At 55.7% G+C, this 14,577-nt stretch overlaps 1 protein-coding gene across 1 annotated transcript; it reads left to right on the top strand.

Annotated features, from left to right (window-relative positions):
- The first annotated feature begins 4,045 nt into the window (after window positions 1-4,045).
- On the top strand, window positions 4,046-14,344 carry LOC106550532 (calmodulin-1). The gene is made up of 6 exons (XM_087727957.1): window positions 4,046-4,198; window positions 9,941-9,971; window positions 10,294-10,437; window positions 11,285-11,391; window positions 11,545-11,680; window positions 12,729-14,344. The coding sequence occupies exons 1-6, from the start codon at window positions 4,196-4,198 to the stop codon at window positions 12,755-12,757; spliced, it is 450 nt and encodes a 149-aa protein (XP_087584083.1). The 5' UTR covers window positions 4,046-4,195; the 3' UTR covers window positions 12,758-14,344.
- The last annotated feature ends 233 nt before the right edge of the window (window positions 14,345-14,577 follow it).

The raw sequence follows: 14,577 nt of genomic DNA, 5'->3' as shown, positions 1-14,577 counted from the left end.
CCAGGCGCCAACCTCGGGGCTCTGATTTGGAGCGGCTGGGGAGCATGGGGGGTTGTAGTCCGGTCCAGCCAGAGGGTGCCTGGGAGGGGTGTGTGTGGGGGGGAGATGGACACAGCCCCCCCCTTTTTTTTCTGCAGAAAGAAACCTCTCGGGCCGACGGAATGTAACTTGCATTGTAATATACTGTAATATTCTCTTTTTGCCCGTTGTGTTTTGATTCAGACGTCCCGTGTTTGTGGGTGTGGCGAAGGGATTGTGGGGGGAATGTTTTGTGGATGCCATTTTGCCCAAATTTGGGGGTGTTGCATGAGGCGTCGCCAAAAGAGCTCTTGTTGGCACCCCAATTGTGACCTGGGGGATAGATTAATGCATTTTTTTTGTTGTTGAAATTTCCATAATGCCCCGAGACCAAATCCTTTCAAGCAACGGCCCTTTTTAAGATGGGTTTACTTCAACTCCCAGAATTCCCCGGCCAGCAATCCTAAATCCTAACATGCTTTGTTTTGGCATCAGAGATAGCAATAGCAATAGCAGTTAGACTTCTATACCGCTTCATAGGGCTTTCAGCCCTCTCTAAGCGGTTTACAGAGTCAGCATATTGCCCCCACAGTCTGGGTCCTCATTTCACCCAGATAGATTGATAGATGATAGATAGATAGATAGATAGATAGATAGATAGATAGATAGATAGATAGATAGATGATAGATAGATAGATAGATAGACAGACAGATAGCAATAGCAGTTAGACTTATATACTGCTTCATAGGGCTTTCAGCCCTCTCTAAGCGGTTTACAGAGTCAGCAAATCGCCCCCACAGTCTGGGTCCTCATTTCACCCACCTCGGAAGGATGGAAGGCTGAGTCAACCTTGAGCCAGTGAGATTAGAACCGCCGAACTGCAGATAGCAGTCAGCTGAAGTGGCCTGCAGTGCTGCATTTAACCACTGCGCCACCTCGGCTCTATATCCCGGTATCCTTCGCCCATTCAAAACGACAAATGCGTCGGGGGAAAAGTGACTTACGGCCGTTTTTCACACTTAACGACCGTTGCAGAATCCCCGTCGCCTGAATTCACGGGCTTTGGCAACCAGCTTGCATTTATGACGGTCGTAGTGTAGGGTCATGGGATCCCCAGCAAAAATCAGTGGGGAAGCCCACTGAACGACCGTGCAGATGACTTTTAACCACTGCGGGGATTCACTTAACGGCGGTGGCAAGAAAGGTGATAAAAATGACCTCACCTTGTCCTGCCTTACAGCAGCGGAAAATTTGGCCTCGGTTGGGGTCGTATGTCGAGGACTGCCTGTATGGGTATCTCTGCCGAGAGCGGGCCAGCAAGTCGTGGCTGGCAGCGCGAACATCAGCCCAGGCCGTGTCTGGCTCTGCCTGTTTGGCAGCTGCGTTTTACGGGCTCCCCGAGGGCACCCTGGCATCTCGGGACTGGCATTTCTGGAGCAGTTGGAGGCTGGCAGGAGGACCCCCGTCGAAACCTCCGGAGGCTCTTCGGCTCACCTGTTCCTCCCTCTCACCTGCTCCCTCTTCGCCCACTTCCTTCGCCACCGCGGCTGGTGCCAGCCAACCGCCGCGGAGGGGGAGAAGACAGGCTGCAGCCTGCCTCGCTTTGCCCCCCGGGGCTCCGGGCTTGTGAGAACGCGGGGAAGAGGTTTGAGGCAGGGGCGGCTGAACACCTCGCAACCTGTACGGGCAGGTAAGCCGCTTAGCCAGCCGGATGCCTCCCTCGCTCCGTCATCGCTCAGCGGCTGGGGAGGAAGGACGTGGGAAGGGGGGTGGTGGATGAAATTGCACTGGGGCAGGAATCGGGGCGATGCTGGCCAAGAACCCATTGAAGGAAGGAAGGAAGGAAGGAAGGAAGGAAGGAAGGAAGGAAGGAAGGAAGGAAGGAAGGAAGGAAGGAAGGGGGGCAAGAACCAGCAATTCTGAGGTACGGAGGCCAGTTATGTCAATAGGGAGACCAGGTGCTTCCCAGACAGAGGTGGGTTCCTACCAGTTCGCACCTATTCGGTAGAACCGGTTCATCAAATCTACCGAACCGGTTAGAAGAGGTTCCACCAGGGGACCCGGAAAGCAGGCCACACCTACAGAAGAGGCTCCAAAGTTTTTGAAACCCACCACTGACACACACAGACAGACAGACTGACACAGAGAGAAAGAGAAAGAAAGCAAGAAATAAATAAATAAAATAAAAAGAGTGAGAGAGATGAAAGAAAAAAAGGAAAAAGGGACAGAGAGACAAAAGGAAGGAGAGAAAGAGAGAGAGAAAACACATGGCTGGCAAGCCACTCCCACAAAGGAGGCCACACCCACAGAGTAGGTTCGAAAATTTTTTGAAACCCACCACTGACACACACACACATACACACTCAAACACAGAGAGAGAAAGAGAAAGAAAGGAAGAAAGAAAGAAAGAAAGAAAAAGTGAGAGAGATGAAAGAAAAAAAGGAAAAAGGGACAGAGAGACAAAAGGAAGGAAAGAGAGAGAGAGAGAGAGAGAGAAAACACATGGCAGGCAAGCCACCCCCAGCAGGTCACATGGCCGGCAAGCCACTCCCACAAAGGAGGCCACACCTACAGAGTAGGTTCGAAATTTTTGAAACCCACCCGTTCCCAGGTCAAGGAACGGGAGACTGAAGGCATCACTGGGCTTGACCGACTACCTTAGAGCTGAACGCTGCAGCACCAAACTCTCTGATCTTGGAGGAATCCAGGTGCAGGTGGCTGGAATCCAGGTGCACAGGTATTCTAGCAGGCCTGTGTTGCTGTCATTTTGGCCCAGATCAGCCGAACCCGTAGTAGCGGTGGTGGGAGGTTCTGTCCACCTGCCTGGACAGCGCCATGCAAGCGGGAGCCTCCCCCCTCCCCCCCCAACCAGTAGTAACAAAATTGGCAACCCCACCACTGTATTCCAGCCACAGGTATTCTAGTCCTTGAATTACAACCGGTCTTTCAAAGTTATAACAACAGTGGGAAAAAAGCTGGCTGGGGAATTCTGGGAGTTGAAGTCCACACGTCTTAGTTCCCGAAGGATCCCCGATTTTAGCCTTCCCTAAAATCACACCACCCATCATCCTAACCCACCTTGCCCAGAGATGCTGTCCAGTGGGACTGGACTCCAACCCCCATAATCCTTAGCCAGGGTGGGCCACTGGGCTGTTGGTCCAGTATATTTAGTTTTTTTTTGGGGGGGGGATGTGACTAAGAGCTAATTTTTGAACTGGGTGGGTTAAGAGTTCGAGGTCCAGCCAATGTCCCGCAAGGTCTGAGCAGGTGGGAATTCAACAGGTAAAGAGTTCCAAGCCTTCATGGCAGCAGCATTTCCGGGTTGGCTCCTTCCCACGTGGTAGGGAATCCAAGGAAAGGAAGGCGGGGCTTGCGACGAGTGGGCGTGGCCAAAGGGAGGGCGTGGCCCAGCTGGATTGTAATGTCAGCTCTTTGGAAGAGGGCGGGGCTATCTCCTGCCAGGGGACCACGCCCCTCTTTCTAGAGCGATCTATTCGTGGCGGGGGAGGGGAAGGGCCGTACCATTTTTAAGAGCAGTCAGATGGTGTGGGTTTTTTTTTCCCTCTACGAAACCCACCGCGCCGCTAAACGCGGCCTCGCGGGCCCTCCTGCTCCACCCACCCACACTCTTCCACTTGGTTGTTCCCTCCGTCCCCCTTTTTCCCTCCTCCACATGGCCCGCTCCAATTTTGACGCATTGCAGGTGAGAGGCGACCAATGGCCGCGGGAGTCTCATCCTGCGCCTCCTCCGGCGGCCAATGGGAGCGCGCGAAACAATCACGAGCTCGCCATCCTGTGTCCTTCCGCCGGCGGGCGACTGCAGGGGAGGGGCGGGACGGGAAAGAAGCGCGAGGAGCCAGCCAGGGGAGGAAAGTAGTCCCCTCGGCCCTCTCCCCGCCCGCAGGGAGGAAGTGGGCGGGGCCGGCCGCAGGGGCAAGCGCGGATTGGGCGCCGTGGCGTCCGCGGGGCGGGGCGTCGGGGGTGGGGGGGAGAGGAGGCCGCGTCGGGGCGAGGCCGGAGGCGGCCGTTGGCGGAGTGATCCGGAGCGCGCAGTGAGGCTCCGTGAAGCGGCCCTCGGTGCGTCCGGGCTGGTGCGGCTCCTGCCTCCCTCGCGACGCCGTTGCTGTCCTCGAAGCCTCCGGACGCCGCCGCCGCCTCGCCAAGCCGGACCCGACAATGGTGAGGTGACAAGCGCGGCTGCCGTCGCGACTTTTCCGGGGAATTGGGGACGACTACAACGCCCATGCTTCCCGGCTGGATGGGTCTTGTAGTCCAATACCCCCCCCCCAAAAAAGAGGGTTTCAGGGGCTGCCTGGTTACTTATGGGGGGGGGGGAGTTGTAGGAGGAGGGCTGGGGGAGGGGCGGTGAGCGGGGCAGGCCCGTTAAGGGGGCAGCTAAGGGGGGGGGCGATGGCCCCAGTGGGGAGAAAGGGGGTGTTGGGAGGGAGCAGCGTGTGAGACCACTGCCCGGCCCCTGAGGGGGGCGTCGTATCCAAATGCAGTGGAGAGGAGGGGGTTGCATAGGAGGAGCGTTGTGGGGGCGAGGGAGGGGAGGGGGCGGGGAGGCCTTGGCGTCGGAACGTGAATTGTGGGGAGGGGGGAAGTGGGGGGGGCGCTGGGAGAGCGCAGAGGGGGAGGCCAGGCCCCTGAGTCTGCGGGGGGAGGTATAAGGAGGGGGCTATGGGGGGAGGGCTCAAGGACTGAGTGACAAAGCAGAAGGATCGGGGGGAGGGGGGCTAATTGGGGTGGGGGGTTGCACTTGGGTGGGGGGAGGCCCGCTGGATGGGTGCAATGGGCCCGCAGGGCAGCATCCCTTGGACGAAGCCTGGCCGGGGGGGGGGGGGAGGATGATGCTTGGGGCAGGGCGAGGATTTGGGGGAGGGGTCCTTCCGGCCTGCTTTTTTGCTGATCTAGGAGGGGGAGGGCAAGCACCGGAGGGGGAGGGGAGGGAGCTCCAGACAGATATCTAGGGAGACAGACAGACAGCCAGCATAGGGGAAGAATGGGGGGGGTATCTTCCTTGGAGGGGGAAACACTTTGAGCTCCCACCATCCTGAAAGAGAGAAGCCCCATCAGCCAAAGAAAGTGAAATAAGTCAGGTTGCGATTTGCCCCTCCCTGCACTTGGGGGGGGGGCAGACAGGGGTGCCTCCCCCCCACTGCTGGTGCCAATCACATGGCATGTGATTGTGCTGGAGCCGAGGTGGGCATCCTGCCTGGAAAGAGGGCAGGGCAGAGGGGGGGAGCCACCTACCCGAGGCCTCTTCCCTGGGCCCTGGCAGAGTGGCTGGTCCTCACCAGCATCCGACGAGCTTTCCAGATGTTTCGTCCCCTCCCTTCGCTTTGCCTAAAGAAGGAAGTAATGCCGCTTGGGTCTCTGCCTCTGACTTCAGCGGAAATAGAGCCGCGGCTCCCGCCACCCTTTCCTCACCTTGCCCTGCCCGTCGCGGCGGTTTTGCAATCCGCTGCAGAGGAGCCGTTGCCCGCCTGCCTCAAAGCCTGACGCTGAAGGGTGGGTTTGAGGGAGCCGAGGGGGCCGAAGCTCTGGAGGAAAGAAGGGGGGGGCTGCTTCCTTGAAAAGCATCCAGGAGGGCCAGGTGGGGAGACCCGGACAAGGAAACTTTGCTTGCCCCTCTTCACCTGCCCGGAGGACGGGCACAGGGGGACGGGATTGGATTCGGAGCTGCGGGTTGCTGGTCTGTTAGGAGACCCCCATGGAGGCCTCCTGTTAGTTCCTCAGAGTCTTCCTTGGGGGGGGGCGTTTCTGCTCCCCACTGCAGCTTCCGGCACCTGGTTGACGCACTGGGCTCTTCAAATCCTCTGCCGGGAGTCTCCCTTATCCCTTTCCCAAATGGAAGGTCATTGGCTGGCACCCCTGGGCACAGCAATCCAGCCCACCAGCTCCTCCTCCCTGCTTTTCCCCCTGGGAGCATCTTCCCCTCAAAGCCCCCTCGAAAAGCTTCCTCCAGTTGCCACCCTGGCAGTTTCTGCTAAAGGAATCCGTGCCACCCAATGGAATTTGGGGTGGGGGCTGCTTTTATTTGAGGGCAGTGGCTGTTTGTTTCCAAGGGGGAGAAATAGTGGTTTTTCTGCCTCATTCTGGAGTCAGGAAACGGAGCTGTGATAGCAGGGAGATTAGTTGGTTCCAATTTAAGGGTGGGCCGTCTTTTCTTGGGCACTGCCCCTCCCTCACCGCCTGAAGGGGAGACTCAGTGGGGCTGAATCCCTCCCTCCATCAGACACTGGCATCTTTTGTGGCTCCCTTCGGGGGGGGGGGACCCCTCCTCCCCAGCCTTCCCCTCTTTTGCCCCCACCAGAAGTGCTTCATCCTCCTCCCTCCCTCTGGATGCCCTCCCGTCTCTGGGGGCTGAGCCCCTCTTTCCCCTGTGCATCCTCCCCTTGTTCACACGATCAAAATTCAGCCACTTGGCCGCTGACTCACACCTACGACGATCGCAGTGACCTGCGAGGGGTCACGTGATCCCTTAGATTCCCTTGTGACTTAACGCCTGCAGCGATTCACTTAGCAACGGTGGCAAGATAGGTCGTGAAATGGGGCAACGCTGACTGAAATGTCTCAGCCACAGAAATGTTGGTGGTGGTCTCAGTTGTCATAATTTGAGGACCACCTGTATAGGTTCCATGGAAAGTCTTTTTGCCTGGAGATCAGCCCGCGGAGGGTTTTATTTTTTCTTCTGGGGAGGGGGGGGAACCTTTCCCTCCCTCTCCCTGCATTATTTGATCGGTTGAATCCTTGAGGCTCTTTAAGGCTGCCTGGAGCTCCAAGATGAGGCTGGGGTCACTTCCTGGCTTGCTGCAGTCCAAAATCCCTCCGGGTTTCAATGGTCTCCAAACCTTGGCCACTTTAAGACCTGCGGACTTCAACTCCCAGAGTTCCTCAGCCAGCAAAGCTGGCTGAGGAATTCTGGGAGTTGAAGTCCGCAGGTCTTAAAGTGGCCAAGGTTTGGAGGCCACTGTCCTAGAGCAACCTTGGCCCCTTTAAGACTGGCAAAGCTGGCTGAGGAATTCTGGGAGTTGAAGTCCGCCAGTCTTAAAGGGAGCCAAGGTTGGAGACCCCTGTCTTAGACCGTTGCCTTTCATGTGGCCTACCCTCTCGCAACTCACAAACGGCCCCAGGGTTGCTCTTTGCCTAAACCAGGGAGGGCGACCTGGCTCATTTCATCTCAGCCATAAGTCCTTGACTTACGGCCGTTCATTTGGTGACCCTTCAAAGTGACAACGGCACCGATAACCGGCGTTTGACCGTTTCTCACACTTAAAACCGCATCCCCATTGGACCCACGATTGCAATTCAGGCGCTTGGCAATTGACTCGCTTAACGACGGTTGCAGCGTCCCAGAGCGTCACGTTGATCCCCTCTCGCGGCCCGAACGAGCAAAGCCGTTGAGGAAGCCAGATTCACTTAGCGACCGTGTGAGTAACCTGACTGCGGCGATTCGCTTAACTGTGGTGGCAAAATGGGGGCAGATGTCTTCACATAGCAGCCAAAACGCTGGGCTGAATTCTGGTCGCAAGCCGAGGACTACCTGTGATGGGAGACTCTTCCCAGATGGAATGGCCGGGGGGTTTTGTGACAGGGGGGGGGGGGGGACTCTGCTTGGTTGCTATTGATCTGCTTCAGCGTAGAAGCCCAAGCTGTGGTTTGGCCATGCCGTAGATCTTGGAGGTAGGTTGGTCTGGAACAGGGATGGGCGGCTTTGACATCCTGGCCACCTGTGGACTTCAACTCCCAGAATTCCACAGGCCATCAGGATGCCAGAGATGCCCAGCCCTGGGTAGCAGCCGCCCCACGGTCCCTCGGGAAGCCTCCCTTGGCATCTCTAGCCGCCATGGCTGCCTTTCGCCCAGAAGCCAGGATCCTTGCAAGAAACCAATGTTCTTGTCGCCAGAGACCCGGCCTTTTAAAAGAACCCAGAAGGAATCGGTCAGTTGGGCCTCCTGGACAGAAGAGCCGTTTTGCATCCAGCATTTTGAGGAGCAGAAGGTGGGAGACTCCTCCTTTGTGAAGCCCAGCCCTGGGGATCCCCGAAAAAAAGACGTTGAGCAAACTTGGGGAGCCTTGAAACATGGTTTGTCGATGGCACGGAACGGCTGCGCTCGGCTTTCCCGTGCCGCGAGGACTCGGTGGCTGCTGAGAAGCGACGGAAACTCAGGACAGTCGTGATTTTAAGCCCAGGAGGCCACACGCGAGCTCCCTGGGACTTGGGTTTTGAATCCGATCGGCAGTGCTTGGGATTTGCAACCATTTCCCCCCAGAAGGGAAGCTGCTGACTCACCACAAGGCCCAGCATCCTCTTTCTCACGGTAGCCAGGATTGCTTCAGACAAGACACCCAGAGGGACTTCCAAAGAGCCTTGCCCCCCCTCTCCCTCTGCCCTCAGCGCTAAGAACCCGCGGGCCTTCGGGTCTGCAAAACGCTGGATTCTCTCAGAGAAGTCTGTTGCCGTGAAGGGGCTTTCGGCGGTCATCACCGCCTCCGGGGGGAACAAATTCCAGAGACCCAAGTTGTCCAAGGGGGGTTTTGTGCTGCTCTCCTGCATGAGTCAGTAGCCGCCTTGGTGGGTCTTTGTTGGCTGCCCTTGTGGTGTGTCAGTTCCTGAGCCTTGGCTCGCTCCGGCTGGATTTCTAAGAGCCCCGGAAGGAACCCCACGGCCTCCTGAACAAGAGAGCAGAGGTTGTGGGTCCCTCGTCCAGAGCAGAGTGAGGGCCACGCTTTCATTTTACAGGGTGGCCTTCCAACCCTGGAGGACGGTTGTCTGAATGAGCCTCTTCCACCTTGGGTCGGTCCTGAGGTCAACCTGGCTGAGACCATCTTGGAGGCTTCAGGGTTCCCACAAAACAGAAGAAGGGGAAGGGAGGGGGGAAGAGCTAGAGGGGGTGTTGTAGCCAAAACAAGGAAGTTTTCTTGTGGGAACCAAGGACATCCCGACAGGTGCCTGGCCAGGGGAGGAGAGAAGTAACCAAGCAACCGGCCAGCATCTTGATTGGAGAGCATGGCTTAGGGCAGTGTTTTTCAACCTTGGCAACTTGAAGATGTCTGGACTTCAACTCCCAGAATTCCCCAGCCAGCGAATGCTGGCTGGGGAATTCTGGGAGTTGAAGTCCAGACATCTTCAAGTGGCCAAGGTTGAGAAACACTGTCCTAGACACTGAATTGTTTATACGCGAATGCTGGCTGGGGAATTCTGGGAGTTGAAGTCCAGACATCTTCAAGTTGCCAAGGTTGAAAAACACTGGCTTAGGGGAAACGTTTACTTTTTCATTGGGGGAAAGACGCAGGAATGTCGGCTTTCTCCGGCTGTGCCAATAGGATGTATCCCATCCAGGGTTCTTGGAGGAATCTGCCTTCCCCCGGAGCTCTGCTTTCCACGGGGGCCTTGCTTGAGCACGGATGCCCTCGCGCTCTCCGAGAGTTGCTTGTGGCTGCAGGGAAGAGCCACCGGGATGGCCGTTCAGCCGACTCCAGGCAAGGGAGGGCGATGGGCTAGCTCTCCAAGCAGGCCTGGGCCAGAGCTCTGAGTCCAGGCTCTGCAGTGAACGATGGGCCCACTGTCCCCAGTTGTAATTGGGACGGGAGCGAGAATTGTAGAAGGCAGGAAATGCAACTGGCGTTTGCAGGGAGCTTTGAAGGAGCCGTGTGGGATTTGATGCATCTTCAGAGGCAAATGTGGCAAATGGAGATGTTGGAGTTTTTACAGGGCAGCCCTGAGGGGGTGGATTCAAAGCCCTCCCCAAATTTGGAGGGACCTTGATCGTCTTTTGTGGGGGGCTCAGCTGAGAGGCCTGGAAAATATCCCTTGCAACTGATGGTTCCCCACCCAATCCTTTTTTGGCAGAAGATGCCAAGACGGACAGAAGGAGGGACGAGAGCTAGAAGTTAACTTTTATTTTCTGCTTGCAGGCTGACCAGCTGACTGAAGAACAGATTGCAGGTGAGTTTACACACACACACACAAACACACACCTTAAATTTATTTCTGGAAAGTCCCTTTACCCCTCGAAAGATTCCCTTGGTTTAGGCAACTTCTTTCTCACGAACTCCTTTTGGCTTTGCTGGTCCGTGGCTCCTCCACATTCAGGGGGCTCAGGGCTGCTTAGAAAACGGAAAGGTTCCGCTGGGGGGGGGCAAAGAGAAGGACGGGGGCCTTCGCTATTCCACTCCTCCCTCCCTCTTTTCCCCTTCCTGGGCCCTTTTTTGGGGTAAAGGCCCTTTCTGCCCTGCTGAGAGCACCCCACTTCGCTGTCCCCCTGCAGAATTCAAGGAGGCCTTCTCCCTCTTCGACAAGGACGGCGATGGCACCATCACCACCAAGGAGCTGGGCACCGTCATGAGGTCCCTGGGGCAGAACCCCACCGAGGCCGAACTGCAGGACATGATAAACGAGGTGGACGCGGATGGTGAGTGACTCCCAAAACTCCAGCAGTTCAAGGCCAAATTAGGTCTCTGTCAGCAGCCCCTTCGGGCAAATACAGATGAAGCTTCGCCCATCGCTCATCTCCAGATGTGCGGCCCAGTTCCTAACAGGCCACAGACCGGTACCGGACCTTTGGCCCGAAAGTTGGGAACTCCTGGTCCAATCTCTCTCTCTTTTGTTTCACTGCAATAGAGTGAGGCCCTGGGGTACAACCGATAAAAGCAGTCTCAACCTACCCAAAGGGAAAAAAAAGAATGGATGAAAATGCCTTCATGGCTGAGAGAGAAAATGATAAAGCAGCACTTAGGTTGAAAGCCAGAAATATTCTTGTTAGGTGTTTTGCCAGGAAAAAATACAATAAAGGAAATATATAATGTTGACGGCAGCAAGAATTGTGTTTGCGCAACAATAGAGAAACGAGGAAACGCCTTCAGATGATAAGATAATCAAAGAAAAAATAGATTTTGCGGAAATGGATAGGTTAACATTAAAGATAAAAGGAGATACAGAATATTTTTCCCCTTGGGATTTGTTTTATCGACGGCTAGATAAAATAGAAGTTGGAAGAATACTACTATATGCGTGCAAAGATATAATCACTATTACTATGTATGTGTAAAATGACCCAGACAATACACTGTCTATTAAATCCCTACATATGTTAAAGAAAAATGTGTAAATAAAAATGCTTTAAGAAAACAAAGGAGGGGGAAGGAATCCGCTGGTCAGGGTGGGTGTTTGCAAAGCCTCTTCAAAAAGGACAGTTGTCCACGGAAGGGACTGTCCACAGCCACCCGCTTGGTCTCACCGCGCCCATCGTTGCCTTTCAGGCAACGGCACCATCGACTTCCCCGAGTTCCTCACCATGATGGCCAGGAAAATGAAGGACACCGACAGCGAAGAGGAGATCCGGGAGGCTTTCCGGGTGTTCGACAAGGTGAAGCCGGGAATCGGAGCCCTGGGAAGTGGGCAGGGAGGGATGGAAGCGGCTGGATCGAGACCTCTGCCCACCCGGCTTGGGAGGGGGAGGGAAAAGCCCCTTTCCCCCCTCCCTCAACTCAACCTGACGGGAGCTTTTCTCTCCCCCCAGGACGGGAACGGCTACATCAGCGCCGCCGAGTTGCGCCACGTGATGACGAACCTCGGCGAGAAGCTGACGGATGAAGAAGTGGACGAAATGATCCGGGAAGCCGATATTGATGGAGACGGGCAGGTCAACTACGAAGGTTGGTCAAAGGGACCCCGTGGGTTGGGGGGGGAGAGATGCTTCTCAAGCCCCATGGGGCCCTCTCGACCTCTGCATGGGTTGGAGAACCAAAACCTGGAACCGAGGGGGTCCGTTCTAAACCCGCTTTAGGACGGGTGGGTTTCAACTGCCAAAATTCCCCAGCCAAGGAATTCTGGGAGTTGAAGTCCGCCCATCTTAAAGCGGCCACAGTTGGACCGCTCTCTACTAGAACACAACACACACACACACACACACACACACACACACACACACACACACACGCTACGTAGCGTAGAAGGGTTTTGTGCAAAGAAGTCAACACGGGATGCTCTGATAAATCCAGGCCTGGGAAATCCCAGTTTGACGGGTTCAGCTGAACCGGGACTTTGCCGGCGGCTCACGTCCTGCCGGTTCCCTCCCGAGCCTCTTTTCTTTTTTGCGCCGGGAAAAATGTGGTCTGTCCGGTGATGCCTCTGACCTTGTGGCTGCTCCCATCACCGGAGGTTTTTCAAAAATAAAGACTGGACAACTGTTGGACCGGGATGGTATAAATACCTCCTGTCCTGAGCAGGGGGCTGGACTAGAGGACCTCCAAGGTCCCTTCCAGCCCTAGGACTCTACGTTCTGTGTTGACCAGGAGGATGGCGGTTACAGAGAGGACAGGACAGAAGTGTTTTTGTCTTTTCTTCTGGGTGAAAAAGAGCAGAATGTCGTTCTTTAGGGCAGTGGTCTCCAACGTTGGCAACTTTAAGACCTGTGGACTTCAACTCCCAGAGTTCCTCAGCCAGCTTTGCTTTGGGAGTTGAAATCCACAGGTCTTAAAGTTGCCAACGTTGGAGACCACTGCTTTAGGGGATACGATACGGCTTCCTTTTGTCTTCGGCCACCCATTCAAACCAAGTTAAAAGGCAGTCTCTTGCGTACCTGGGTGTGAAGTGACGTGAGGGTGGAGGCCAAGGCAGGGACGCCAGTGGGGGCTCAAACGGGGGACCCACTCAACCGTGTTGCCTTCTTCTCCCCCCCCCCCCCCCCCGTGTCTCTTGCAGAGTTCGTGCAGATGATGACTGCAAAATGAATCCCGCAGACGGAGTGGCTGGCAAGGCCCGTTTTCTCCTTCGACAACTTTTCTCCCACACACTCTCTCTACTTAAGTCACCCGGTTCTCTACGCAAACATATCGGCTGTGGAATCAATCTGACCAAGCAATTAAAAAGTGAAAAAAAGGAAAACGAAAAGAAGAAAAAACCCCTTCCCAAGCTGCATGGCTGCGCTCCTCTCTCCCTCCCTCCCCCCCTCTTTTTCACCCTTCCTTCCTTCTCTCCTTCCCTTCTCCCTTCCTTTCCCTGAGACCCTCCCAGCCCTTCTGGATGTCTTCATTTCCATCGGGTATTCTGTTCTGTAGTCCGAGCTGGCCCCATTTCTCAGGGTGCAGCTTCTTTTCTTTCGAGAACACCCCCTCCATACACACACACACACACAACAACACACCCCCCTACCACGAAGGGGTGGAGAGAGTGCAAAAACCCTTTTTCAGTTCTGTTGCATGTGTCTGGGCCGCTGCCGTCCTGCGTCGACCTGGCCGTGTCGCCACCGAGGGGGGTCTTGCCCCAAGGAACGCCGGGCGCGCAAGCAAGAAGCGGGGAGGGGGGTTATTTTTGTGTTCCTCCTTCGTTTTGTTGGGGGCGGCGGGCGAGGCAGATTCCCCACCGCCCGGATGTCCGCGGTGGGAAGCGGATCCCGTCGGCGCGACCTGGAGGGGAGAAGCGGATCAAAGCGAGGAAGGGAGGGGAGGGGCAGCAGGGAGGGTCCCGATTGGCGCTTTCCCCCCAAAACACCCCGACGCTCCCGTCTCTCGTTCTCAACCCTGTAAAAATTGTAAATGTCCTTTACGGTTTCCCGCGCGTGGCGTCCGGCATCGGAGCTGCTACTGTGTACATATCTAAGGTGATGGGCTCCCCTCCCGGGGGTGGGTGGGGGTGGGATGCACCCCGCAAGACGACAGGCTTTTTGGTTGGCAGCTTGGGAAGGTGTGGGGGGGGGGCGACACCGCAATAAAAGGGGGAAGCCTCCGTTGAGCGAATGCCACCTGCGCCCGAGTGCCCCGTTACCCTCTTCCTCCGCCAGTGCTTTTTTTCATTTCTTCTTCCGTAGTGGCTGGCGCCTTTTAACGCCTCTGGCGCGCCTCCTTGGCTTCCGTGTCTGTGCTCTTAGCTGTGGCTTTTCTCCCTCCGCCTTCTCCCCTTTCGGCCCCCTCCCCGCCCCACTTCTTCCCCCCCCCCTCGTGGCAAACATCTTGAGCTGCAAATTTTGCTTCTCTTTTTTTTTCATTTTTGGGGTTTTGTTTTGATTTTTTAATCCAATTTGGGGGGGGGAAAGATGTTTGGGGAGCTTTTTTCTCTGTCTCTCTTTTTTTTTTTTCTCTTCCTCCGGGCGAGGCCGTTGAAACGAGAAGCAGGCTCTGCCCTGAATCTGGACGGGGAGAATTCGCCTTCTGCGCTCCGCCGAGGAGTCCGCGGAGGGCTCTTTTGCCGGAGAGTGTGGGGACGGTTGAGCCAGAATGTCTTTGAAAAGCAGGTGGCGTCTGTTCAGTTCAAGCTGTGAAAATTTAAAAGAAAAAAAAAATTATATCAATGTTTTCCAATAAAATGCAGTGACTACCTGGCGTGGCTGGTGTTGCTTTGAAGCGGCGGCCGGAAGCCTCTACCCCCCCTGGGAAGCCCACTCGGCCTTCAACCCAGAGGAGGCTTCCGAGTAACAAAAGTTATGGACAAGGGGCTCCCAATATCGTCGTGGGGGGTCCAAAAAACACCCCCGATTAAAGAAAACCCCGAGCCTTGAGTTCGCTCAAAGTTCCACTTTATTAGAGATGTCATGTTGGCACATCTGAAAGCTTCC

This window comes from Thamnophis sirtalis, unplaced genomic scaffold (assembly GCF_051295495.1).
Source record: "Thamnophis sirtalis isolate CommonGarterSnake01/CBP01778 unplaced genomic scaffold, rThaSir2_p1.2 scaffold_13, whole genome shotgun sequence".
Taxonomy (NCBI): Eukaryota; Metazoa; Chordata; class Lepidosauria; order Squamata; family Natricidae; genus Thamnophis; species Thamnophis sirtalis.
Note: the sequence above shows the minus strand (reverse complement) of the source record. Positions and strands in the feature narration are given on the sequence as shown.

What these genes read in the sequence shown, in the direction of transcription:
- LOC106550532 (XM_087727957.1), top strand. An exon ending in GACTGAAGAACAGATTGCAG is followed by an intron (nt 9,972 to 10,293) that starts GTGAGTTTACAC and finishes GTCCCCCTGCAG; the next exon opens with AATTCAAGGAGGCCTTCTCC. An exon ending in CGGGCAGGTCAACTACGAAG is followed by an intron (nt 11,681 to 12,728) that starts GTTGGTCAAAGG and finishes TGTCTCTTGCAG; the next exon opens with AGTTCGTGCAGATGATGACT.